The 27,152-nt window shown below is 47.4% G+C and overlaps 1 protein-coding gene across 6 annotated transcripts in view; it reads right to left on the reverse strand.

Moving 5' to 3' along the window:
• CROCC2 (ciliary rootlet coiled-coil, rootletin family member 2) overlaps nucleotides 1–27,152 on the reverse strand; it is a 207,065-nt gene that overhangs the window by 41,079 nt on the left and 138,834 nt on the right. For all 6 annotated transcript variants that reach the window (XM_048864821.2, XM_075132329.1, XM_075132330.1 and 3 more), the window contains 2 exons: nucleotides 8,012–8,132; nucleotides 6,427–6,590 (listed from right to left, as the gene is read on the reverse strand). In XM_048864821.2, coding sequence (XP_048720778.2) covers nucleotides 6,427–6,590; nucleotides 8,012–8,132 — 285 coding nt within the window. The remainder of the gene's footprint in view (nucleotides 1–6,426; nucleotides 6,591–8,011; nucleotides 8,133–27,152) is intronic.

The raw sequence follows: 27,152 nt of genomic DNA on the forward strand, positions 1-27,152 counted from the left end.
CATAAATGACCAGTGAGTGAGGTAATTCACTAGCCTGACTATAGAACAAAATAAGGACAGTCTGGAGGTAATTCTTCTGTTTTTCCTGCAAGTAGCAAGGACATTTGTAAAAGAAAGTGGTATTATTATTAAGCAATAATCTGTCCCCACCATGGGGAAGGAAATTGTTTCTTTTGTTTTTCAGACACTCTACAAGCAAGCTGGCGCCAGCGGGAAAAATAACCCAGAATACCATGGATCTATGTTTTGTGTTGTTTGTCTGTGGTGTTTGTCTTGTTGCTAGCATTGTTGTGTTTTAATGAACAGAAAACCTCATGATGTGGGTGGGGGATGGCTTCCAAAGGCTGACCCTGGGGGAAGATGTGTATGGGAATGCAAATTCTCAACTAGGAGGCTAGCACCTGTGTAATAGCTACCGTGGTACCTGGAAATGGAATGGCAACTAAGGTGGCCCCCACAAGCCCTATGGAAATAATGAGAAGGGGAGGAGCTCACTGGAAATCAATGGGGGTGTGTGTAAAATAGTGTAAATTAATAGAAGATGTTTGGATGTGCCCCTCTCCTATGACTATAGAGGAGCGGGATCAATGGCCTATGCAAGGGGTGGACAATTGGATGTACTGTGTATAAGGTGTTTTGCTGGGAATGTACATATTACTGGGGGCACAATTACGCCAGCCCATAACCAAACTACGCCCATCTACATGCTGCTATATGGACTTTGGTGCACAAATGGATCTGTGAATCTTATTGCTGTGAATAAGCCAGGGCTAACTGCCTGATTCCATACCAAGTGGTCAAGCTGGTTTGGACAATATCCCATTTCTCTGTGAACATTCAATGGACTTGTGATATGGACAAAAGCATACAAAACTTGAAGGAGCAGCTTGTTGCAACTGCCAGCAACTGGACACAAGATCGTGACCCCAACGAAGGAGGAGAGGCAGTATTTTGGGGGTGTCTCGGATGTTGGACCATACTGCAGTGGTCAGGACTCGGTGTTGCTGTGGATTTTGTATTGTTAACTGTACTTGTGTTACGTTGCATAGGGAGATAACCTATTAGGAATGTAATAAGCCCTCCAAACCCTACAGTGTACTAGACAACCCGGACCCAACCTTCTCAGGCCCACTCTAATGGGAAGTCTGGAACACTAATTGGAATAGGTGTGGTATGCCCGTATGAGAGAAGGTGCAGGGCACAATACTACACAAGGGGCAGTGGGACAAATGGAATATCGACACCTTCCACCTTGATGCCTGGCCCTATCAGGAAATGTGTCGCCATATGTCCTATGCTTTTCCAGGGATACCTGGGCAGGAGGATCCCAAAAGAAAAAAAAGGGGTGGAGTGTTAGGATATAGATATTCAGGCCTGTCTGTAAAGGCCTATACTCTAAGAATTTAGGTGTATTCTTATCACTTGGCTAGTGATAGAGGTATAAAAGAAAGAAAGAATCAAAACCACTGTCTGCCAGTGTAAGGGCCTTCTCTTACTGTGACAGTTTGTGGCCCTGTGCTTAGGCTCAGGCCTTTGGCTAAGCAGCAGAGGCAGCCATAAGCTGGGAAGCGAACGGTCACATCCTCACATTCCAAACTAGTCACATTGAAATAAGGTGCTATTGGGCTGTTAGGCACTATCAGGACAGGATTGTATTCCTATCACCTCCAGAGGAAGGGAAGTGCCTAGAAAATGTAAAAGGAAACTTAGTTTGATAGCATCCTGTCTGGCAAGAACTCACTTATCAATAGCTGGGATGTGAAATCCTCACTTCTGTATTGTTTTGTCATTATAGTTCCCACTTTGCTGTTGTTTGTCTGTATAATCTCTGTCTGGTTCTGTGATTGTTCCTGTCTGCTGTATAATTAATTTTGCTGGGTGTAAACTAATTGAGGTGGTGGGATATAATTGGTTACATAATCATGTTACAATATGTTAGGATTGGTTAGTTAAATTTCAGGAAAATGATTGGTTAAGGTATAGCTAAGCAGAACTCAAGTTTTACTATATAATCTGTAGTCAATGAGGAAGTGACGGGGTGTGGGTGGGGGTGGGCATGTGGGTGTGTGAGACGGGAACAGGGAATGGGGGTAAGAAAATTGGAATCATGTTTTGCTAAAGGGGGAAATGGGAACAGGGAATGGGAGTAAGGAAGTTGGAATCATGTTTTGCTAAAGGGGGAAATGGGAACAGGGACACAGGCGTAAGGCTCTGTGGTGTCAGAGCTGGGAAGGAGGATACTAAGGAAGGAAACTGGAATCATGCTTGCTGGAAGTTCACCCCAATAAACATCGAATTGTTTGCACCTTTGGACTTCGGGTATTGTTGCTCTCTGTTCATGCGAGAAGGACCAGGGAAGTAAGTGGGTGAAGGAATAAGCCCCCTAACACTGGAGTCAGGTAACTGCAGAGCTGTTTTCACTTAAAGCCTGCAGCTTTGGGGTCATGGCCCAGACTCTGGGTCTGTGTTGCAGCAGGTTAGCATGTCTGGCTCAAAAAGGCAGGGTTCTGGAAGTCCAAAGCTAGCAGGGAAAACTGGCTCTGGGGCCATTTCAGCATATCAGGTGACAGTCCCAAGGGAATCTCTGTGACCGAACCCATCACAAGGGAACTACATAAAAATGAGGGGGTTAGTTAAACAGAAATTAAAAGGTACAGCATCAAAAGTAAAATCCCTGCAAGCAGCATGGAAACTTTTTAAAAGACACCATAATAGAGGCTCAACTTAAATGTATACAGCAAATTAAAAAACATAGTAAGAGAACTAAAAAAGTGCCACCGTGGCTAAACAGCAAAGTAAAAGAAGCACTGAGAGGGCAAAAGGCATCCTTTAAAAAGTGGAAGTTAAATCCTAATGAGGAAAATAGAAAGGAGCATAACTCTGGCAAATGAAGTGTAAAAATATAATTAGGAAGCCCAAAAAAGAATTTGAAGAACAGCTAGACAAAGACTCAAAAATTAATAGCAGATTTTTTTTAAGTACATCAGAAGCAGGAAGCCTGCTAAATGACCAGTGGGGCCTGTCATAAATATAAAGGGAAGGTAACCACTTTTCTGTATACAGTGCTATAAAATCCCTCCTGGCCAGAGGCAAAGTCCTTTTACCTGTAAAGGGTTAAGAAGCTCAGATAACCTGGCTGGCACCTCACCCAAAATGACCAATGAGGGGACAAGATACTTTCAAATTTGGAGGGGGGCGGAAGGCTTTTGTCTGTCTCTGTGATACCTTTGCCAGGAACAGTTCAAGGATGCAAGCCCTCCAGCTTCTGTAAAGTTAGTAAGTAATCTAGCTAGAAAATGTGTTAGGTTTTCTTTGTTTTGGCTTGTGAAATTCGCTGTGCTGGAGGAAATGTGTATTCCTGTTTTTGTGTCTTTTTGTCACTTAAAGTTTTGCCTAGAAGGATTCTCTATGTTTTGAATCTGACTGCCTGTAAGATTATCTTCCATTCTGATCTTATAGAGTTGTTCTCTTATCTTTTTTTGTTCTTCGAATAAAGTTCTGTTTTTTAAGAATCTGATTGGGTTTTCTGGGTGTTAAAAATCCAAGGCTGGTCTGTGCTCATCTTGTTTATTCTCAAGCCTCCCCAGGAAAGGAGGTTTAAGGGCGTGGGGGGTATTTTGGGGAAATAGGAACTCCAAGTGGTCTTTTCCCTGTTCTTTGTCTACATCACTTGGTGGTGGCAGCATACTGTTCAAAGACAAGGCGAATTTTGTGCCTTGGGAAATTTTTTAACCTAAACTGGTAAAAATAAGCTTAGGGGGTCTTTCATGCGGGTCCCCACAGCTGTATTTTAGAGTTCAGAGTGGGGAAGGAACCCTGACAGGGCCACTGGACAATTGAGGTGCTAAAGGAGCACTCAAGGATGATAAGGCCATTGTGGAGAAATTAAATGAATTCTTTGCATCAGTCTTCATGGCCAAGGTTGTGAGGGAGATTCCCAAACCTGAGCCACTCTTTTTAGGTGACAAATCTGAGGAACTGTCCCAGATTGAGGTATCATTAGAGGAGGTTTTAGAACAAATTGATAAATTAATAGTAAAAAGTCACCAGGACCAGATGGTATTCACCCAAGAGTTTTGAAGGAACTCAAATGTGAAATTGCAGAACTACAAACTGTAGTCTTAACCTATCATTTAAAACAGTTTCTGTGCCAAATGACTGGAGGATAGCTAATATAATGCCAATTTTTAGGGTACAGATGTGGGGACCCGCATGAAAGACCCCCTAAGCTTATTTCTACCAGCTTAGGTTAAAAATTTCCCCAAGGCACAAATTCTTCCTTGTCCTTGGACGGTATCGCTGCCACCATCAAGTGAATTAGACAAAGATTCAAGGAAAAGAACCACTTGGAGTTCCTGTTCCCCAAAATATCCCCCCAAGTCCCTTCACCCCCTTTCCTGGGGAGGCTTGAGATACAAGGTGAGCACAGACCAGCCCCTTGGGTTTTTAGGACACTAAAAATGAATCAGGTTCTTAAAAGCAGAACTTTGTTATAAAGAAAAAGTAAAAGCAGCACCTCTGTAAAATCAGGATGGAAGGTAATTTTACAGGGTAATCAGAGTCAAAACAGAGGATTCCCCTCTAGGCAAAACTTTAAAGTTACAAAAAAAACCCAGGAATAAACCTCCCTCTTAGCCTAGGGAAAATTCACAAGCTAAAACAAAAGATAATTTAATGCATTTCCTTCCTATTACTTACAATTTGTAATCTTAGATGCTTAGTTCAGGTATGGCTTTAGGAGATGTATTTTCCCTGCCCTGGTTCCTCGCTGTCCTGGAGAGAACACAAAAAAACACAAAACAAAAACCTTCCCCCACAGATTTGAAAGTATCTTCTTCCCTTATTGGTCCTTTTGGTCAGGTGCCAACCAGGTTATCTGAGCTTCTTAACCCTTTACAGGTAATAGAGGGATTTTATGCTACTCTCAGCTGTATGTTTATGACACAGGCCAGTAAAGCTGACTTTTGTAAAGGGAAATCATGTTTCACCAATCTACTACAATTCTTTGAGGGGGTGAACAAGCATATGGACAAGGAGGATCCAGCGGATATAATGTATTTAGATTTTCAGAAAGCCTTTGATAAGGTTCCCTCACTAAAGGATCTTAAGCAAAGTAAGCAGTCATGGGATAAGAGGGAAGGTTCTCTCATGGATTGGTAACTGGTTAAAATATAGGATACAAAGGGTAGGAATAAATGGTCAGTTTTCAGAATGGAGAGAGGTAAATGGTGATTCCCCCAGGGGTGTACTGGGACCAGTTCTATTCAACATATTTATAAACAATCTGGAAAAAGGGGTAAACAGTGAGGTGGCAAAACGTACAGATGATACAAAACTACTGAAGACAGTTAAGTCCCAGGCAGACTGTGAAGAGCTACAAAAAGATATCTCAAAACTGGGTGACTGGGCAACAAAATGGCAGATGAAATTCAGTGTTGATAAATACAAAGTAATGCACATTGGAAAACATAATCCCAACTATACATATAAAATGATGGGGTCCAAATTAGCTGTTACCACTCAAAAAAGAGATCTTGGAGTCATTGTTCTCTGAAAACATCCACTCAATGTGCAGCAGCAGTCAAAAAGGCAAACAGAATGTTGGGCATAATTAAGAAAGGGATAGATAATAAGACAGAAAATATCATATTCCTCTATATAAATCCATGGTACACCCACATCTTGAATACTTTGTGCAGATGTGGTCACCCCATCTCAAAAAAGATATATTGGACTTGGGAAAAGTTCAGAAAAGGGCAAGAAAAATTATTCGGGGTATGGAACGGCTGCTGTATGAGGAGAGATTAATAAGACTTGGACTTTTCAGCTTGGAAAAGAGACGATGAAGGGGGGATATGATTGAGTTCTATAAAATCATGACTGGCCTGGAGAAAGTAAATAAGGAAGTGTTATTTACTCCTTCTCATAACACAAGAACTAGGGGCCACCAAATGAAATTAATAGGCAACAGGTTTAAAACAAACAAAAGGAAGTATTTCTTCACATAACGCATGGTCAACCTGTGGAACTCTTTGCCAGAGGATGTTGTGAAGGCCAAGACCATAACAGATTCAAAAAAGAACTAGATAAATTAATGGAGGATAGGTCCATCAATAGCCATTAGCCAGGGTGGGCAGGGATGATGTCCCTAGCCTCTGTTTGCCAGAAGCTGGGAATGGATGACAAGGGATGGATCACTTGATGTTTACCTGCTCTGTTCATTCCCTTTGGGACACCTGGCATTGGTCACTGTTGGAAGACAAGCTACTGGGCTAGATGGACTTTTGGTCTGATCCAATATGGCGGTTCTTATAACTTTCCCTTTCCACTGGTGACTTTTACAGTGCTCCCCCTCCCTGTTTCCTAACAGGTGGCTGCCCCATAACATGCACTTCTTACTCCTTCTCCTTTCAGGCTCAGACCCACCTGCAGCTCCCTGTTCCTCTCCTGCCTGGCATGCATGCTGCACTCCAGGGTAGCGATCTGCTCTGCCAACTCGTGGTGCTCCCTCTCCATTCTCCGAATGGTCTCTTCCTGAAGCGCCAGGGCCATCTGCGTACTGCTCAGGCACCCGTCCATGCCTCGCTTGCCTGGGTATGGGAAAGAAGAGGCGGGGTTTGAGGAATGGGCTCTGACCGGAGTGGGGGGTCTGTCCCACAGTGATCTGTGGGAGGGAGAAGAGCACTGCTTCCCCAGTGGATCTCTTCGATGGCTGGGGGAGCAATCCAGCCAAGCCATCACTCAGCCTCCTGAAGTCCCCAAGCTACATGTGAACAGCGAGTTCGCTGGATGTAAGGGTTGCTGCATCAGTTCATGGGGATATCACCCCAAAGAAGTCATGTGCCAGGAACCCAGCCCTGGACTCCATGAAGCAAGGCAGGGCTGACCACATCAGGAAGCCAAAGAGAGTCTGGCCTTGCCCCAAGGTCAGGAGCTTGCAATCCCTATGGATAAAGGCTGGGAGGACAAAAAGAGGCACTGAGAGCAGAAGTGGCTTGCTTGTTACCACATAACTCTTGGGCTCTGGTTGCAGGAGCATTTTTTGGCAAGCTCCTGTAGCTTTACACTTGTAGCTAATCTTCTAGTCACACACACCCTCCATCCCTCAGGTTGGGATGGCTGCATCCTGGCCATGAGGTCAGGGCTTGCCTGGCATCACTTTTCAATCCCAAATTAGAACCTCTCCAGTTCTGCCTGACCAGCAGGGCTAGCCCCTTCTGACACGAGAGGACAGCTGATCCTGTGTGCTCCTGCTGTTCCAGTGACAGAGTCTGCTCCAGCTGCATCAACTGAGCCTTAGAGAATCATAGAATATCAGGGTTGGAAGGGACCCCAGAAGGTCATCTAGTCCAACCCCCTGCTCAAAGCAGGACCAATTCCCAGTTAAATCATCCCAGCCAGGGCTTTGTCAAGCCTGACCTTAAAAACCTCTAAGGAAGGAGATTCTACCACCTCCCTAGGTAACGCATTCCAGTGTTTCACCACCCTCTTAGTGAAAAAGTTTTTCCTAATATCCAATCTAAACCTCCCCCACTGCAGCTTGAGACCATTACTCCTCGTTCTGTCATCTGCTACCATTGAGAACAGTCTAGAGCCATCCTCTTTGGAACCCCCTTTCAGGTAGTTGAAAGCAGCTATCAAATCCCCCCTCATTCTTCTCTTCTGCAGGCTAAACAATCCCAGCTCCCTCAGCCTCTCCTCATAACTCATGTGTTTCAGACCCCTAATCATTTTTGTTGCCCTTTGCTGGACTCTCTCCAATTTATCCACATCCTTCTTGAAGTGTGGGGCCCAAAACTGGACACAGTACTCCAGATGAGGCCTCACCAATGTCGAATAGAGGGGAACGATCACGTCCCTCGATCTGCTCGCTATGCCCCTACTTATACATCCCAAAATGCCATTGGCCTTCTTGGCAACAAGGGCACACTGCTGACTCATATCCAGCTTCTCGTCCACCGTCACCCCTAGGTCCTTATGGAATCAGAGGGAGAAGAGGAGAATGACTGGCCTTCCTCAGAGTCTGCCAGCAACTTTTGCAGCTGCAGGATGTGATTGCTGGTCTGGTCCCGGTCACTCGCCATTTCATTCAGCTGACGGTTCAGGTTCATCACCTGGGTCCTTAAATCATCCTGGGAGAAGGAAAAATAGCGTCAGGTTTTAAGTGCAGGCCAGAAAGAGGAATATGCCGAGACACAAGGGAGGAGGTGAAAGGAGAAAAGGAAATACATGAAACACTAAGTTTAACAATGGGGATTTCCTGATGCAAATCAGAACATCCCTGGAGCCAGAGCTCTAAGGCGTCCTGTAAATATTGGTGTTGTGTCAGTTTGTGAGTGTGATGTCTGGCACGCACATACACGAACGTGTCTACACAATGGCCCCAACAAAGGACCATTTTAATCTCTCAGTGTCCCCTTCCCCAAAGTCTTCTGAGCATCTTTAAATGTCACTGAACTGCCAAGCTCAGCAAATGAAAGCAACGTATGCTAACAGATCCTTAGCTGTATAACTGACTATGCTGTGGATCTATCCTGATTTACACCTCAGAGTCCAGTGTGGGAAATGGGAAAGGAGGACTCAGCAGCAATCCCATACCCAGCACCTAAAACACACCAAACCTCCACCTCACACTGCAAGCCAGGAAGGCGGATGGAGTGGTTCTTAAAATATAGGGTGTGACATTCCCCTCTGGTGTTGTCTGGACCACTGATCTGCTAGGCTACTCCAATCCTTAACTCTGGGAGCCAGCCTTACCCAGCTCTGCTGTGAGAACCCCCACTCCTGGACTGTTCACGCACAGCCTTTGGCATGTAAGCTGCTCCCAGCTATTTGCAAGCGAATGACACTAGTCAGTATCTCCGGTCCCAGAAACAACCCTAGGAACCTCCATTTTGCAGTGTCCAGTTATGTCCACTGGACGTTGCAAGCTTATATAAGTTTGTCAATTTAACAAAGAAATTGATATGTACCAGGCTTGTTCTCCTAAGGGAAGTCTCTGACACACTGCAAACCAAATGCACTGCTTCAGGTAGAATAAACAAACAGATTTATTAACTATAAAGGTAGAACAGCAGAGAGGCTAACAGGGGGAGTTTGCCTGGGAGTTCACCTTGGAAGAGCCCACTGAGGCTTTCATCTTACATGCTTCTGTGAGTAATAACTGCAACAGATGAAGAAGCTCTTAGAAGGAAGGTAATATGGATGGTGAGCGATCAGCTCTTGTGACCTGCACAAGATGTACCATGTTTGTCTTTCTTCGACAGGACAGAAGCGACTTTGTCTGCACAAAGTGCAAGCTGGTCTCCATATTGGAAGAGAAGGTTCAAGGACTGGAGAAACAAGTATTAACCCTGCATTGCATAAGAGAAAATGAAGGTTTCCTGGACAGACGTCAGGATATGCTTCTGCGGGCACAACATTCTGAGGAATCAGAGCAGGCTGCGCAGTGGGGACAGAAGGACGGTGAAGAAAATTGGCTGAGACTCATCAAGCCCTCAGATCACTCCCCCTTCCTGCTGCTGCACGTGAGCACCAATGATACTGCCAAGAATGACCTTGAGCAGATCACTGCAGACTACGTGGCTCTGGGAAGAAGGATAAGGAGTTTGAGGCACAAGTGGTGTTCTCGTCCATCCTCCCTGTGGAAGGAAAAGGCCCAGGTAGAGACCGTCGAATTGTGAATGGCTACACAGGTGGTGTCGGAGAGAAGGCTTTGGATTCTTTGACCATGGGATGGTGTTCCAAGAAAAAGGATTGCTAGTCAGAGATGGGTTCCACCTAACAAAGAGTGGGAAGAGCATCTTCACAAGCAGGTTGGCTAACCTAGTGAGGAGGGCTTTAAACTAGGTTCACTGGGGGAAGGAGACCAAAACCCTGAAGTAAGTGGGGAAATGGGATACCAGGAGGAAGCATGAGCAGGAGAGCAGAAGAGGGGAGAACTCCTGCCTCATACTGAGAAAGTAGGACGATCAGCAAGTTATCTTAAGTGCCTACACACAAATGCAAAAAGCCTAGGAAACGAGCAGGGAGAAGTGGAATTCCTGGCACAGTCAAGGAATTCACAGAGACTTGGTGGGATAACTCACATAACTGAGTGGGTGGGAGAGATTCTGTGGCCTGCATTGTGTGGGAGGTCGGACCAGATGATCATAACTGGAGTATTGTCATGGATGGATATAGACTCTTCAGGAAGGACTGGCAAGGCAGAAAAGTTGGGGGAGTTGCATTGTATGTAAGAGAGCAATATGAATTTAGGACGGAAGAACCCAATGCACAGCTACAGACTAGGGACCGAATGGCTAGGCAGCAGTTCTGTGGAAAAGGACCTAGGGGTGACAGTGGACGAGAAGCTGGATATGAGTCAGCAGTGTGCCCTTGTTGCCAAGAAGGCCAATGGCATTTTGGGATGTATAAGTAGGGGCATAGCGAGCAGATCGAGGGACGTGATCGTTCCCCTCTATTCGACATTGGTGAGGCCTCATCTGGAGTACTGTATCCAGTTTTGGGCCCCACACTTCAAGAAGGATGTGGATAAATTGGAGAGAGTCCAGCGAAGGGCAACAAAAATGATTAGGGGTCTGGAACACACGAGTTATGAGGAGAGGCTGAGGGAGCTGGGATTGTTTAGCCTGCAGAAGAGAAGAATGAGGGGGGATTTGATAGCTGCTTTCAACTACCTGAAAGGGGGTTCCAAAGAGGATGGCTCTAGACTGTTCTCAATGGTAGCAGATGACAGAACGAGGAGTAATGGTCTCAAGCTGCAGTGGGGGAGGTTTAGATTGGATATTAGGAAAAACTTTTTCACTAAGAGGGTGGTGAAACACTGGAATGCGTTACCTAGGGAGGTGGTAGAATCTCCTTCCTTAGAGGTTTTTAAGGTCAGGCTTGACAAAGCCCTGGCTGGGATGATTTAACTGGGAATTGGTCCTGCTTCGAGCAGGGGGTTGGACTAGATGACCTTCTGGGGTCCCTTCCAACCCTTATATTCTATGATTCTATGATTCTATGAACGCTCAGAGCTCCAGTATGAAACTGCAGAAAAACCTGAGAGTCTCTGGATTAAGTTCAGAAGTGTGAGCAACAAGGGTGATGTCACAGGGGAGTCTGCTATAGACCACCGGACCAGGGAGATGAGGTGGACGAGGCTTTCTTCAGGCAACTAACGGAAGTTACTAGATCTCAAGCCCTGGTTCTCCTGGGGGACGTCAATCACCCTGATATCTGCTGGGAGAGCAATACAGCAGTGCACAGACAATCCAGGAAGTTTTTGGAAAGTGTGGGGGGACAATTTCCTGGTGTAAGTGCTGGAGGAACCAACTAGGGGCAGAGCTCTTCTTGACCTGCTGCTCACAAACCGGGAAGAATTAGTAGGGGAAGCAAAAGTGGATGGGAATCTGGGAGGCAATGACCATGAGATGGTCGAGTGCAGGATCCTGACAAAAGGAAAAAAGGAAAGCAGCAGAATATGGACCCTGGACTTCAGAAAAGCAAACTTTGACTCCCTCAGGGAACTGATGGGCAGGATCCCCTAGGAGAATAACATGAGGGGGCAAGGAGTTCAGGAGAGCTGGCTGTATTTTAAAGCATCCTTACTGAGGTTGCAGGAACAAACCATCTAGAAAGAATAGTAAATATGGCAGCCAACCAGCTTGGCTTAACAGTGAAATCCTTGCTGATCTTAAACACAAAAAAGAAGCTTACAAGAAGTGGAAGCTTGGACAAATGACCAGGGAGGAGTATAAACATATTACACAGGCATGCAGGAGTGAAATCAGGAAGGCCAAATCACAACTGGAGTTGCAACTAGCAAGGGATGGTTAAGAGTAACAAGAAGGGTTTGTTTGGAGGTGGTGGAATCTCCTTCCTGGGAAGTTTTTAAGATTAGGCTTGACAAAGCCCTGGCTGGGATGATTTAGTTGGGGATTGGTCCTGCTTTGAGCAGGGGGTTGGACTAGACGACCTCCTGAGGTCCCTTCCAACACTGATATTCTATTATTATAAGTCAAAGAATAACAAGTCAGATTTGGTGAAATGAAATAAAAGCAAAACACATTCTAAGCTGATCTTAACACTTTCAATGTCCTTACAAACTTAGATGCTTCTCATCACAAGGCTGGCTTTTCAGCCAGGCTCTCCCCTTTGATCTGTGGTTCAGTCGCTTGGTGGTTGTGCTGTCTATAGATGTAGGTGGAAGAGAGAGAGCATGGCAAAATGTCTCTCCCTTTTATCATGTCCTTGCTTTCCTCTTGGCTTTGCCCTGCTCCTCCCCTTCAGAGTCAGGTGAGCATTACCTCACTGCAGTCCCAAACTGCCCAAAGGAATGGGGTGACTTCCTCAAGGGTCTAACAGATTATTTTGTCGCTGCCTAAAACAGTGTCCATTGTTCCTGTGAGGCTGGGCTGGGTTTGTCCCATCCATGCCCTGATGAGGCGTGAACTGCCTCTCAGTTCTTGGAGAGTTTTTGCATGGGCTTGCTTTAAACCATGAGGATACATTTTCAGCCTCATAACTATATACATGAAATTATAACCTATAACCTTACTATAACATTACTGTAACAATTACTATAACATCACTATAACTACCATGCTCAGTGCATTATGAGCCTTCCGAAGACACCCAATATGACAAACTTTGCATTGGATACCACACAATCATTTTATAAAGATGAACTTGGGGGTTAGGGTGTTCCCCTGAGGTACAGAGCGTCACACAGGGATTATGCACAGCCCCATCCTTCTTCCTGGTGTGTGGAGGGGCGACTTGCCCAGGGCAGCAGAGTAGAACCTGACTCTCCTGAATCCTACTCTCAGCTCTGCTACCCTGGGCAACTCACCCACCCACTCAGTGCTTCCATTTCCTCATCTGTATGATGGGGTGTCCCCACTTCCCAGGGGCCTGTGACGAGGCTACAGACACCACTATTTGTATAGGCTTTGGATCCTCAGGTGGAAGCTGCGATCAAAGCGCATGACATAAACCATCATTAAAACACCAGAAAACAGGATCAGGCTCCAGGTCAGCACAGCAGCAGGAGTGTAAGGGGAGGCAGAGTCTGGCTGCTGGTTTGCAAATCACAATCCAGTTACCTTCAAAAGAATATTATCAAACTCAGCCTGTACTCTTGGCCACAAACAGCCCTGAGTGTCTGTAATCTCCTGGCCAAAGACAGCTCCCCATTTCCTGCTAGTTTCCATTATGTTCTTTGCCATTTATGCTGCAGGTGCCCAAACTTTGCCCAGCTAAGCTGCATGGGCACCCTGCCAGAAGCCCAAAGGCTGAACCTAATTTGCATAAATGGCACAGAGTGCAGCTATCCTCCTCTTCAGTATGGAGCTGAGGCCTACAGAGACCGCTGGTTCCAGCATTCAATGCTACATCTTGATTGGCATGGCCAGCTGGCAGCACAATGGAGCACGGCAGGCAGGGGTCTGTAGCCTTCATATTAAAGACAAGGGGTAACATTTTCCACAGCACGTAAGTGACCTGGAATCCTACATCCCATTTTCAAAAGTCACTTACGTGCTGTGGAAAATGTTACCCCTTGTCTTTAATAGGGAAGTGAGCTTCTGCTGGTAGAACTTGTGGGACTTGAGGCCTACTGAAATCAATGGGAATCCTTCAGTTGATGTCAATGAGCATTAGTGCAGGCTGACAGTTTGGGAGTCTTAAGGAAGGGCTGTACACAGTAATCATATGAAAACGACACACAGAATGTTAATCAAACCATCAGACCTACTTTAACTGTAAGGGAATACACCTTCCCTTGTGTTCACCGAGAGACACAAGTGGACACAGCTGCTCACCTCAACTCTAGCAAACCTCAGCAGCCTGATGGGATGGGGAAGGCAGGAGCACCTCAGACTCAATAGTTTAGAGCCATAAAATACTAATTGATTTCCCAGTCCTAGAGAAAGCCCTTCGGCTGCGCCGGAGCTTTGATTATTATGACAGTCCATGTTTTTTATATTACTCTTGTATAAATATTTATGCATCTTTATAAGAACCATGTTTTGAGCAATTGGACACAACAGAGGAAGGCCAAAGGGGAGGGGGCTGAAGGACCAGAGAATGTTGCTATATAAATGCCATTAAAGTCAATTTGGGGTCAAACTCAGCTGGTGGGGTCATGTAATGCTGAGCATGTCGTTGGGCTGGCCTGGTGGTTTGCCATGGGTCCCTCGCTCCACGGAGTCCTAGATGGGGGGTGTTCAGCTCCTGTTGCTGTTGAGTAGCTGTCTGCCCAGTGCCTGCAGAGGCATGGATGGGCTCACTGACGGAGCAGCATGCAGACCTGCTAAGACAGATGGTGGCTAACACCCTGGAGAGGTCAGCTCCCCAGCTGCTGTCAGCCAGCATCTCACCATAGGAGTCACTGGGCCAGATCCTCAGCTGGTGCAAATCAGCCCTAGCTCCACTGGAGCCAATGGGTTAGATCCCCACCTGGTGTAAATCAGCCCTAGCTCCACTGGAGTCACTGGGCCAGATCCCCAACTGGTATAAATCAGCCATAGTTCCACTGATGTCGGCAGGCCAGATCCTCAGCGGGTGTCAGCATTGCTGTGCTGGAGGTGAGTTGCTGGAGGGGAGTCAAGTTACAGCAGCTGCAGATCAGGCCTGGACACTGTAAGGGTGGCTGAGAGGGCAGGTGGCAATATCCTCTAAGGCAGAGGTGGCCAAACTACGGCCCGCGGGCCACATCCAGGCCACAGGACCCTCTTGTCTGGCCCCTGAGCTCCTGGTCTGGGAGGCTAGTCCCTGGCCCCTCCCTTGCTGTTCCCCCTCCCCTGCAGCCTCAGGTCACTGTGCTGCTGGCGCATTGCTCTGGGTGGCAGGGCTGCCTGACCCAGTGCTCTGTGCTGCGTGGTGGCGTGCCTGGCTCCAGCTGGGCGGCACGGCTGCCTGTCCTGGTGCTCTGGGTGGCACGGCTGTAGCACCGCCAGCCACCAGTGCTCCAGGCAGCGTGGTAAGGGGGAAGGAAGCAGGGGGGGTTGGATAGAGGGCAGGGAAGTTCGGGGTGGTGGTCGGGGGCGGGGGTGTGGATAGGGGTTGGGGTGGTCAGAGCATGGGGAACAGGGGGATTGAATGGAGGCAGGGGTCCCAGTGGGGCAGTCAGGAAGGAGAGGCGGGGTTGGATGGGACAGTGGGTGGCAGTCAGAGGCAGGGGTTCCAGGGGAGGTCAGGGAAAAGGGGTGGTTGGATGGGGCAGGGGTCCCGGGAGGGGCAGTCAGGAATGAAAGGAGGGGTTGGATGGGGCAGTGGGGGGCAGTCAGGGGCAGGGGGGCCGGGGGCAGTCAGGGGACAAGGAGGGTTGGATGGGGCAGGGGTCCTGGGAGGAGGCATTGGGGGGGCTGGATAGGGAGTGGGAGGGAGAAGCAGGGGGGCTGGATAGGGAGCGGGGGCTGGGCCATGTCTAGCTGTTTGGGGAGGCACAGCCTCCCCTAAATGTCCCTCCATACAATTTCAGAAACCCGATGTGGCCCTCAGGACAAAAAATTTGCCTGCCCCTGCTCTAAGGAAATGCAGCTCTCCACGTGCTCCTGGCCCTCCATGTCCTCTTTTCTTGATTCTCCTTGCCCAGCAATAGAGCTTGGCAAACTGCAGCACTGCATGGGTGCTCGGCTCCCTGGCTGTGGAGTGTGTGGGGAGAGCAGTGTCTGGAGGCATAGTCTAACTCCTCCATGGCCTGATGTGGCCTGGCATATCATGTCTGGCCCACTTTCCTGCCCAGGTTGTGCACACATCCCACATGGCTGCACTGAGCTGACTACAGCAGTGAGCAATGCCTGACTTGCTTTTCAAGCATGTGGCATCTCATGTGCCATTCCTTGGCAACATTCCTCTGCTCCCCCAGCACCTAAGAGGGAAGGACACACTGTGAACTGACCATATTCCTCCCTGAGTCAGCCCAAGGGTGGGAACACAGCTTCCATGTCTCCTATGGCTGCTCTGCTCCCTACGCCACCCTGGCGTACAGGCAGAGCTGAAGAGAAAGAGGGGTGGATCTGGTGCTGTGAGAATCTCTGGAGCAGAGTCCTCTCTCTCTGGGGATAAGAACTGAAGGGAGGGACAGTTGGGGAAGGAGTAACATGAAGGGTCAGGGAAGGAAGGCCAAGGCATGGAATATAGGGAGAGCAGAGAAGAATGAGAAATAATTTCCTACCATTCCTTGGCACTGCCAGTGCCCATGCCCTACAACCAGACCACAGCACCAGAACAAGGGGGTGTTCAGCGACAGTCAGCAAGCAGTGGCAGCCAAATAAATATTTTTCCATGCAATAAGCCTTTGGAACCTGTTGCCGCAAGGTATCACAGAGGCCAAGAGCTCAGCAGGATTCAGCAAAAGCAAAACAGGTCTGTGGAGAACGAGAATCTCCAGTGGTATAACAAGGAATAAAAAAATAACCAGGTGTTTTGGAAAGGATCTAAACCCTCCAAGCTACAGGGCTTGAACTGTCCTGTAACTGACAGGGGGAGGAGGGGAGAGGAGACTGAAGGGCTGTTGCACCTTCTACTGAAACTGGTACTGGCCACTGTCAGAGCCACGACACCAGGCTGGCTGGAGCCCTGCTCTGGTCCAGTGTGCCAGTCCCACGTCCCTTTGTGCAGCACCTCAAGTTCTGAGGGCTAGGGCCGGCCCACAACGTTTTGGCACCTGAGGTGGGGAGCTCAAATGATGCTCCCATGCCCCCTCGCTTGGGCCAAAACTTTGAAAGGTCTCAATTCTGCCTTCTTCCTGTTCTACTCCCCTCATGGTACTGCTCTGCTACCTACCCCAATAAAGGAGAACTAACAACTTAAAATGCCTTGTTCAAAAATTTTAAGGAACACTTAACTTTCAAACACCTGAACAGCAAATGTAACTTTTCTTGTCTGCATAGTAAACACTGGCATTTTTATCTGTTTGAATAATCAAAGTAGTGCTTTCCATGCCTTCTTAGTTGCAAAGATTTGAACTGCTTCCTGCTGAAGGTCCACAATCTGGGCCAGGTCATGCTCTATTGAGATGGTTGCAAGGCCGAACAGTCTCTCCTGTGTCATTGTGGAGTGTAGATGTGTTTTTATTAACTTCAGCTCCACTGGCAACTGTTACAGGAAGTGTTAGAAGTATGCGCAGAGCAACAAAAGCATTTTGAAAGAGGGTGGTCATCTTATTTGTGCACATATATTCCAGAACAGCCTTTGGAGTTGATCCTGCTGAAATGTATCTTGAAAGGGCTTTCAGTTCATCACCTAAATCACTCGCATCAATATCACGCATGTCATCATGTGTCAACACTGTCTCTAGTGACCTGTATTGCTGGTGTAGGTCTTCTTTAGGTATAGTGAGGAGTTTTGGAATATCATACAACATCCCAAATATACTGCTGTGTTCCCTGAGCTGCATGAAACATTCTTCAAGTGACTGTATTGCACAATCTAGCACCTGGTTAAAGAATTCAATTTTGAACTGTTGTTTGGGGTCTCTTATGGAATTATCCTGTGCCTCGTAATCAAAATGTCTTCTTCTTTGGTTTCAGAGTAACAGCCGTGTTAGTCTGTATTCGCAAAAAGAAAAGGAGTACTTGTGGCACCTTAGAGACTAACCAATTAATTTGAGCATGAGCTTTCGTGAGCTACAGCTCACTTCATCAGATGCATACCGTGGAAACTGCAGCAGACTTTATATATACACAGAGAATATGAAACAATACCTCCTCCCACCCCACTGTCCTGCTGGTAATAGCTTATCTAAAGTGATCATCAGGTGGGCCATTTCCAGCACAACTCTTGCATTCTTGAATGGATGGGAAAATAGCTTCAGTGTGAAGTTCCTCTGCCAAGTTCTGTGCACTCTTCAGAACGTTTTGAAATCCCTCATCTGACCGGTAAGACTGTAGGTATGACTTTGCTTTGTCCAGGTGTTCCATTGGTCCAGATTTATCAAGGTCAACACCTTGGAGTCTCTTGCTTACACTGTTTGAAATAAATGTTGTATCATGCCACAACACTAAGCCACACAGAAATTTGAAGTTATGTATGTTTCTGGTGATTCCATTTCCCTCTGCCACTGTTCTCTCACAAACAATTCCTGTCATAGCATTATCCTCCATAATGGCAACTATGGCATCATCTATCTTCCCAGTTTGGTGTTTGATAGGCTTTATCGCCTCCAGTTGACTTTCCCATTGAGTGGCACTCAGTGGTTTCAGTGTCAGAAAGGATGCTCCCAGATTGGGGGGAGGGATAGCTCAGTGGTTTGAGCCTTGGCCTGCTAAACCCAGGGTTGTGAGTTCAATCCTTGAGGGGGCTATTTAGGGATCTGGGGAAAAAATTGGGGATTGGTCCTGCTTTGAGCAGGGGGTTAGACTACATGACCTCCTAAGGTCCCTTCCAACCCTGATATTCTATGGTTGCTTCAAAATTTGCCATCGATGAGTTGATGCAGAGAAAAATACATAGATGCTTTTGTGACACAGCATGGCCAGAAGGCAGCAGGAGAGTGATATTGGAGAGATATGTAAGTCCCAGGATGAGGAGAAGCCTTATTCCCTGTAGAGGGAAGAAAGGTTTCTATAGATTAATTAAAAGCACCTGAAGCCAATTAGAGCACCTGAAGCTAGTCACCTGATAAAACCCCCCTGCTTCAATCAGCCAGGGAAGGAGTTGGAGCAGAGACCAGTTTGGAGGAGTTGAAGTAGAGGAGAGTTTGGAGAAATGCCGTGGCTGGCTAGAAGACCAAGACCCTAGGTAAAGAGACACCAAGCTTGTGCAGAGAGACAGGGCAGGAAGCCCCACAAGCTGAAGAGCAGAAGAGGGAAGTAGCCCAGGGGAAGGAAGCACTAGTTCAAGTGGTTTACCATTATCCCTAGGGCCCCTGGGCTGGGACCCGGAGTAGAGGGCGGGCCCGGGTCCCTCCCTCTTCATTACCCTTCTCTGGGTTACTAGTGGGACAATAAATACCCTAGTTCAGGGGCAGGAAACTGCACCCTGAACCCCCACAAAGGAGAGGAAGCGCGGGACCCATCATAATCGTACTGGCAATTTGCCACACGTGATGTCAGAAGTGGGATCTCCGCGCTGGGGACTTAAACCAGGGTTAACCAAAACCATCCCATCCCCAAGATGGACGACCTGGTCAAGGCTCTAATACAAGCCACTACGGCCCAGCAGGAAGCTACCCAAATCCAAGCAACCGCCCAACAGGAGGCGATTCAGGTGCAGCAGGAGACTAATCGGCTGTTGATGAATCAGGCTGCCCAGGACCGAGCTCTGCTACAGGAGTTGGCAAACCAGATGAAGGCCCTTATGGAGCAGAACCACAATTGCGATGGGACTCGGACCATAAGGGTCAGCCACTGCCTAAGAAAATGACAGGGGAGGATGATGTATTGGCATACCTCCTGGCATTTGAGAGAACAGCCTGGCCCTGAGATCAGTGGTCTGGTATCCTCACCCCATTCCTGTGTGGAGGCCCAGAAGGTCTACTACGATATGGCTGCAGAGACTGCGGAGGATTACTCCCAGCTGAAGGCAGAGATCCTGGCCAGATCCAGAGTAACCACGGCGTTGTGAGCCCAGAGCTTTCATGAACGGCAGTATACAGAGGACAAGACACCCTGATCGCAATTGTTTGACCTGATCCACCTGACCCGGAAATGGCTGAACCCTGAGGCCCTCAGCTCTGAAAAAATGATGGAGCTCGGTACTGGACCGGTATATGAGGGGGCTACCACCAGGCTTGGGTTGGCCAGAATGACCCCTCTACCTGCGATGAGTTGGTCTCCCTCATGGAAAGACAGCTGGCAGCCCGTGAACTGTTCCAGACCCACAGTATACCAGGAAGACAGACCCAAACCCAAGGCCCCAGATTGTCGAGAACTACAGAAGAACCATAACTGGGAGGAAAGACACTGAGGAATGGCCCGAGGCCAAAAAGGGACCTGGGGGGGCCGACCAAATAGCCCCAGGCAGAGGGCGGCAACTGGGATAAGAGGTCAGTGTTATGAGTGTGGGGAATTGGGGCATATAGCAGCCCAATGCCCCAACAGGAAAGAGCCTATGCAGTGCAATCTGGGGGATCCTGGGGAACAATGTGGCCTAATCAGCCTGGTAGGGGTTGCAATGACCTCACATGGGTATACAAGGTCAGTAAAGATTAACGGTATTGCGACCATAGCATTAGTAGATTCCAGGAGTGCTGTCACACTGGTCTCGGGGAAGTTGGTGGGGCAAGACCAACTAACCAGGGCCAAAACCACAGAGGTAACGTGCTTTCATTGCACCGTAAATTTCTACCCCACAATCCCAGGACGGATTGAGACCCTGGTAGTGTTTCCCTGGATAACTGCAGGAGTGGTCCCTGGGCTCCCCTACCTGGTCTTAATGGGTAGGAACTTCCCCAGGTTTGAAAACTTACTCCAGTAGAGCCAGGGGAGGGTAGCAACCCCCGGGCTGAGACGGAGGCACCTACAGATAGCCTCACCCCAATTTTTGCCGAATTTTCCCCAGAGCTATTTTCATTCCCCGGGAAACCCCGAAAGTCTAGGTGGGAAAAGAGGGCAGATAAAAGGCTAGGGACCAGGATTCTAGCAGAGAACCAGAAAGCCTCCTTTGTTGGTAAGCGAACCCGTTCAGGAGGCCAGGAGACAATTCAGGCCAGTGAGGACTCAGGCGGTTCCTAGCCCAAGCAGGGGCAACCCCAGGGGCGGAGAAGAAATAGGTCCCCTGGAGTTAGGTCAAATCAGTACAGCACGTGAGAATTTCGGGCAGGACCGAGCCAATGACCTGCTACATGCAAATGTGAGGGAGGAGGTAGTGGAAGTAAATGGTGTACCCGTGGAAGGAAAGACCAAAGGCCCAAGGCCGTATTATGTGATCAAACATGATCTGTTGTACCGAATAGTGCAAATTGGAGGGGAAGAAGTAGAGCAGCTCTTAGTCCCACGGAAACACACAAGGGCAGTACTAGAGTTAGCTCACAGTCATTTATTTGGGGGACATCTAGGGGTAGACAAGACACTTTAGAGTCCTAAGAAGATTTTATTGGCCAGGAATACGCACGGAGGTCCAATGCTATTGTATCTCCTGCCCGGAATGCCAGTTGCATAGTCCCTGACCTCACTTGCGGGCCCCATTAGTACCTTTGCCTATTATTGAAGTCCCTTTCGAAAGGATAGTCATGCACCCAGTGGGCCTGCTGGAAAGATCAGCACGGGGCCACCGAAATGTATTAGTCATCCTTGACTTTGCCACACGGTATCCAGAAGCCATTCCTTTAAGAAACCCCACATCCAAGGCAATAGCAAAAGAACTACTTCAGGTTTTTGCCAGAGTGGGCATCCCTAAGGAGATCCTGACTGACCAAGGAACCTCTTTCATGTTGAAATTAATGAAGGACTTATGTACCCTGCTCTGCATCCATGCCATACGGACCTCAGTCTACCATCCACAAACAGATGGACTGGTAGAACGGTTTAACTGCACCCTTAAAGGTATGATCCGGCAGGTGGTAGCACAGGATGGAAAAGACTGGGATACCCTTCTACCATACCTAATGTTTGCAATACGGGAAGTCCCCCAGGTGTCCACCAATTTCTCTCCCTTTGAGCTACTATACAGACACCACCCACGCAGAATATTAGATATCGCCAAGGAGGACTGGGAAGAACAACCCAACCCAGGAAAGAATGTCATTGAGCACGTGATACAGATGAGAGAGCGAATAGCTCGAGTAACCCATATAGTACGAGAACATTTGGAAAAAGCACAAGAGACCCAGTGGACATATTATAACCGCCGGGCGAAAGTATGGAAATTTCAGCTGGGAGAACAGGTGATGCTGCTAATGCCGACAACGGAAAGCAAACTCCTGGCCAGCTGGCATGGGCCATATGAGATAGTGGAAGCCACCGGGGAAGTGGACTACAGGGTCAGACAACCAGACCACCGAAGACCAGAGCAGATCTACCACGTAAACTTACTGAAGCCCTGGCATGACCGAGAGACATGCCTGGTCATTCAGAGAGCTCCACCTCAGACGGACGACCCACAGGAGCAGGTGAGGATATCCCCCGAGTTATCCCCAGAACAACGAACAGAGGTCATTGATATGATCCAACGGAACCAAGATGTGTTCTGTACACAGCCGGGCTGTACGACACTGGTCCAACATTATATCATCACCAGGCCCGGAATAAGGGTGATAAGACCATACTGGAAGCTAAAAGAGAGGAAATTAGGACAGAAGTGAAGAAGATGTTGGAACTTGGGGTTATTGAAGAATCCCACAGCCAGTGGTCCAGCCCTATCATCCTAGTACCCAAGCCTGATGGCACCCTGAGATTTTGCAACGACTTCCGGAAGTTGAATGAAGTATCCCAGTTCAATGCCTATCTGATACCATGTGTCGACGAGCTAGTTGATCAGTTAGGCAAGGCCTGATACCTAACCACTCTAGACCTGACCAAAGGATATTGGCAAATTCCCCTGGCCAAGAACGCCAAGGAGAAGACTGCTTTCTCTACACCTGATGGCCTGTTCCAATATACTGTCCTCCCTTTCGGATTCTATGGGGCCCCTGCAACATTCCAACGACTTATGGATAAATTGCTGCGACCCCATGCCAGGTATGCTGCCGCCTATTTAGACCATATAGTCATCCACAGCCCTGACTGGGAAACACACCTAGGGAAAGCAGAAGTGGTACTAGATGCCCTGCGGAAGGCCGGCCTCAGTGCCAACCCTCTCAAGTGCGTGATAGGACTAGCTGAGGTGAGATACTTCGGGTATATAGTAGGGATAGACCTGGTAAAACCCCAATGGAACAAAGTGGAGGCAATACAAGATTGGCCTCGGCCAGTCATAGAATCATAGAATATCAGGGTTGGAAGGGACCTAAGGAGGTCATCTAGTCCAACCCCCTGCTCAAAGCAGGACCAATCCCCAACTAAATCATCCCAGCCAGGGCTTTGTCAAGCCTGACCTTAAAAACTTCTAAGGAAGGAGATTCCAACACCTCCCTAGGTAACGCATTCCAGTGTTTCACCACCCTCCTAGTGAAAAAGTTTTTCCTAATATCCAGCCTAACCCCCCCCACTGCAACTTGAGACCATTACTCCTTGTTCTGTCATCAGCTACCACTGATAACAGTCTAGATCCATCGTCTTTGGAACCCCCTTTCAGGTAGTTGAAAGCAGCTATCAAATCCCCCCTCATTCTTCTTTTCTGCAGACTAAACAATCCCAGTTCCCTCAGCCTCTCCTCATAAGTCATGTGTTCCAGTCCCCTAATCATTTTTGTTGCCCTCCGCTGGACGTTTTCCAATTTATCCACATCCTTCTTGTAGTGTGGGGCCCAAAACTGGACACAGTACTCCAGATGAGGCCTCACCAATGTCGAATAGAGGGGGACGATCACGTCCCTCGATCTGCTGGCAATGCCCCTACCTATAAATCCCAAAATGCCATTTGCCTTCTTGGCAACAAGGGCACACTGTTGACTCGTATCCAGCTTCTCGTCCACTGTAACCCCTAGGTCCTTTTCTGCAGAACTCCTGCCTAGCCATTTGGTCCCTAGTCTGTAGCGATGCATGGGATTCTTCCGTCCTAAGTGGAGGACTCTGCACTTGTCCTTGTTGAACCTCATCAGATTTCTTTTGGCCCAATCCTCTAATTTGTCTAGGGCCCTCTGTATCCTATCCCTAACCTCCATCATATCTACCTCTCCTCCCAGTTTAGTGTCATCTGCAAACTTGCTATGGGTGCAATCCACACCATCCTCCAGATCATTAATGAAGATATTGAACAAAACCGGCCCCAGGACCAACCCTTGGGGCACTCCACTTGATACTGGCTGCCAGCTAGACATGGAGCCATTGATCACTACCTGTTGAGCCCGACAATCTAGCCAATTTTCTATCCACCTTATAGTCCATTCATCCAGCCCATACTTCTTTAACTTGCTGGCAAGAATACTGTGGGAGACCGTGTCAAAAGCTTTGCTAAAGTCAAGGAACAACACATCCACTGCTTTCCCCTCATCCACAGAGCCAGTTATCTCATCATAGAAGGCAATTAGATTAGTCAGGCATGACTTGTCCTTGGTGAATCCATGCTGACTGTTCCTGATCACTTTCCTCTCGTGTAAGTGCTTCAGGATTGATTCCTTGAGGACCTGCTCCATGATTTTTCCAGGGACTGAGGTGAGGCTGACTGGCCTGTAGTTCCTAGGATCCTCCTCCTTCCCTTTTTTAAAGATGGGCACTACATTAGCCTTTTTCCAGTCATCTGGGACTTCCCCCAATCGCCATGAGTTTTCAAAGATAATGGCCAATGGCTCTGCAATCACATCCGCCAACTCCTTTAGCACTCTCGGATGTCGCGCATCCGGCCCCATGGACTTGTGCTCATCCAGCTTTTCTAAATAGTCCCGAACCACTTCTTTCTCCACAGAGGGCTGGTCACCTCCTCCCCATGCTGTGCTACCCAGTGCAGTAGTCTGGGAGCTGACCCTGTTCGTGAAGACAGAGGCAAAAAAAGCATTGAGTACATTACTGGGTTACTAGTGGGACAGTAAATACCCTAGTTCAGGGGCAGGAAACTGCGCCCTGAACCCCGCCCCCCCCCAAGAAGAGGAAGCACGGGACCCATCATAATCGTATCGGCATTTTGCCACACTTTGAATTATATTAAAAAATTCAGCAGCCTCACTAGAAACTGATGCTGCATCACTGACCACCAAGTTCAATGAATGATAATTGCATGGGACAAAAAAAGCTCGAGGGTTTAACTCTTGGATCCATGTCTGCACTCCTCTGTTCTTTCCTCTCATGTTGGCACCATTATCGTAGCCCTGACCTCTCATGTCAGCTATCGCAATTCCCGTATCTTTCAGCTTTTTAAGAAGTACATTTGTCATACCAGCTCCAGTAGTATCATCAATGTCAATAAATTCTAGAAAATGCTCTCTGACAGTCACCATTGCAGGGACATTTTCACTAGGTTCTGTTGTTGTTACAAAATGCACGATTAAAGTAATTTGTTTCGTATGGCTGATGTCAGGTGTGCAGTCCAGAATAACAGAGTAATATCTTGCTGACTTCAGATCTGCCACAATCTTCTGTTTGACTTTTGTTGCCAGTAACTGTATGATCTCATTTTGAATTGTTTTTCCAAGGTAGTGGTGTGTGTACATTTCTTGAGTGGTTTCAAAGTAGCAGCCGTGTTAGTCTGTATCCACAAAAAGAAAAGAGTCTCTAAGGTGCCACAAGTCCTCCTTTTCTCATTTCTTGAGTGGTGATGGGTTGGATCACAGAAACCCCCTTGGGACTGCCAGTTGATGTGCCAAGGCTACTTCTGCCCCTGCTTTCCCTGCCAGCTTGGGACTCCAGCACCCTGTCTTGCTGAGCCAGACACATCCGTCTGCTCCAACATAGACCCAGGGTCTAATCCACGTGCCACAGAGCTGCAGACTTAACTGAAAGAAACTCAAGAAGTGTTCCTGCCTTTAACACTCAGATGCCCAACTCCCAATGGGGTCCAAACCCCTAATAAATCCGTTTTACCCTGTATAAAGCTTATACAGGTAAACTCATAAATTGTTCGCCCTCTATAACACTGATAGAGAGATATGCACAGCTGTTTGCCCCCCCAGGTATTAATACATACTCTGGGTTAATTAATAAGTAAAAAGTGATTTTATTAAATACAGAAAGTAGGATTTAAGTGGTTCCAGGTAGTAACAGGCAGAACAAAGCGAATTACCAAGCAAAATAAAATAGAACACACAAATCTATGTCTAATACAGTAAAAACTCTGAATGTAGATAAAAACCTCACCCTTAGAGGAATTCCAGTAAGCTTCCTTTTACAGACTAGACTCCTTCTAGTCTAGGTGCAGCAATCACTTACACCCCCTGTAGTTACTATCCTTTGTTCCAGTTTCTTTCAGGTATCCTTGGGAGTGGAGAGGCTGTCTCCTTAGCCAGCTGAAGACAAAATGGATGGGTCTTCCTGGGGTTTAAATAGACTCTCTCTTGTGGGTGGAGACCCCCTCCTCTCTCCTATGCAAAGCCCAGCTCCAAGATGGAGTTTTGGAGTCACATGGGCAAGTCACATGTCCATGCATGATTCAGAACTTACAGTTAGCAGGCATGGTTCATATGCTTCCTTGAACGTCCTCAGGTAGACTTCTTATGTGGATTGGAGCCTTACAAGATCCATTGTTCGCTAAGTGCTTCTTGACTGGACACCTAATTTGCACATCCCTCTCTCAAAAAGCTGACCAAATGCTCTACTAAGGCTGCTTAGAAATCAAGCCAGTACACAGGCAATATTCATAACTTCCAAGACAAAAATGATACTTGCATACAAATAGGATGAATAGATTCAGTAGATCATAACCTTCATAGAGATATGTTACATGGCATATGTAGCTGTCAAGGTTCCTTCTCCACTCTGAACTCTAGGGTATAGATGTGGGGACCTGCATGAAAACCTCCTAAGCTTACTTTTACCAGCTTAGGTTAAAACTTCCCAGAGGTACAAAATTATTTTACCCTTGGATTTCCACTGCCACCACCAAACTTTATCTGGGTTTACTGGGAAACGTGGTTTGGACACGTCTTTCCCCCCCAAATCCTCCCAACCCTTGCACACCACTTCTTGGGGAAGGTTTGGTAAAAATTCTCACCAATTTGCATAGGTGACCACAGACCCAAACCCTTGGATCTTAGAACAATGAAAAAGCATTCAGTTTTCTTTCAAGAAGACTTTTAATACAAGTAAAGGAATCACCTCTGTAAAATCAGAATGGTAGATACCTTACAGGGTAATTAGATTCAAAACATAGAGAATTCCTCTAGGCAAAACCTTAAGTTACAAAAAAGACACACAGACAGGAACAGTCATTCTATTCAGCACAGCTCTTTTCTCAGCCATTTAAAGAAATCATAATCTAACACATACCTAGCTAGATTACTTACTAAAAGTTCTAAGACTCCATTCCTGTTCTGTTTCCGGCAAAAGCAGCATACAGACAGACACAGACCCTTTGTTTTTCTCCCTCCTCCCAGCTTTTGAAAGTATCTTGTCTCCTCATTGGTCATTTTGGTCAGGTGCCAGCGAGGTTACCTTTAGCTTCTTAACCCTTTACAGGTAAGAGGATTTTTCC

This window comes from Caretta caretta, chromosome 9 (assembly GCF_965140235.1).
Source record: "Caretta caretta isolate rCarCar2 chromosome 9, rCarCar1.hap1, whole genome shotgun sequence".
NCBI classification, from domain to species: Eukaryota; Metazoa; Chordata; order Testudines; family Cheloniidae; genus Caretta; species Caretta caretta.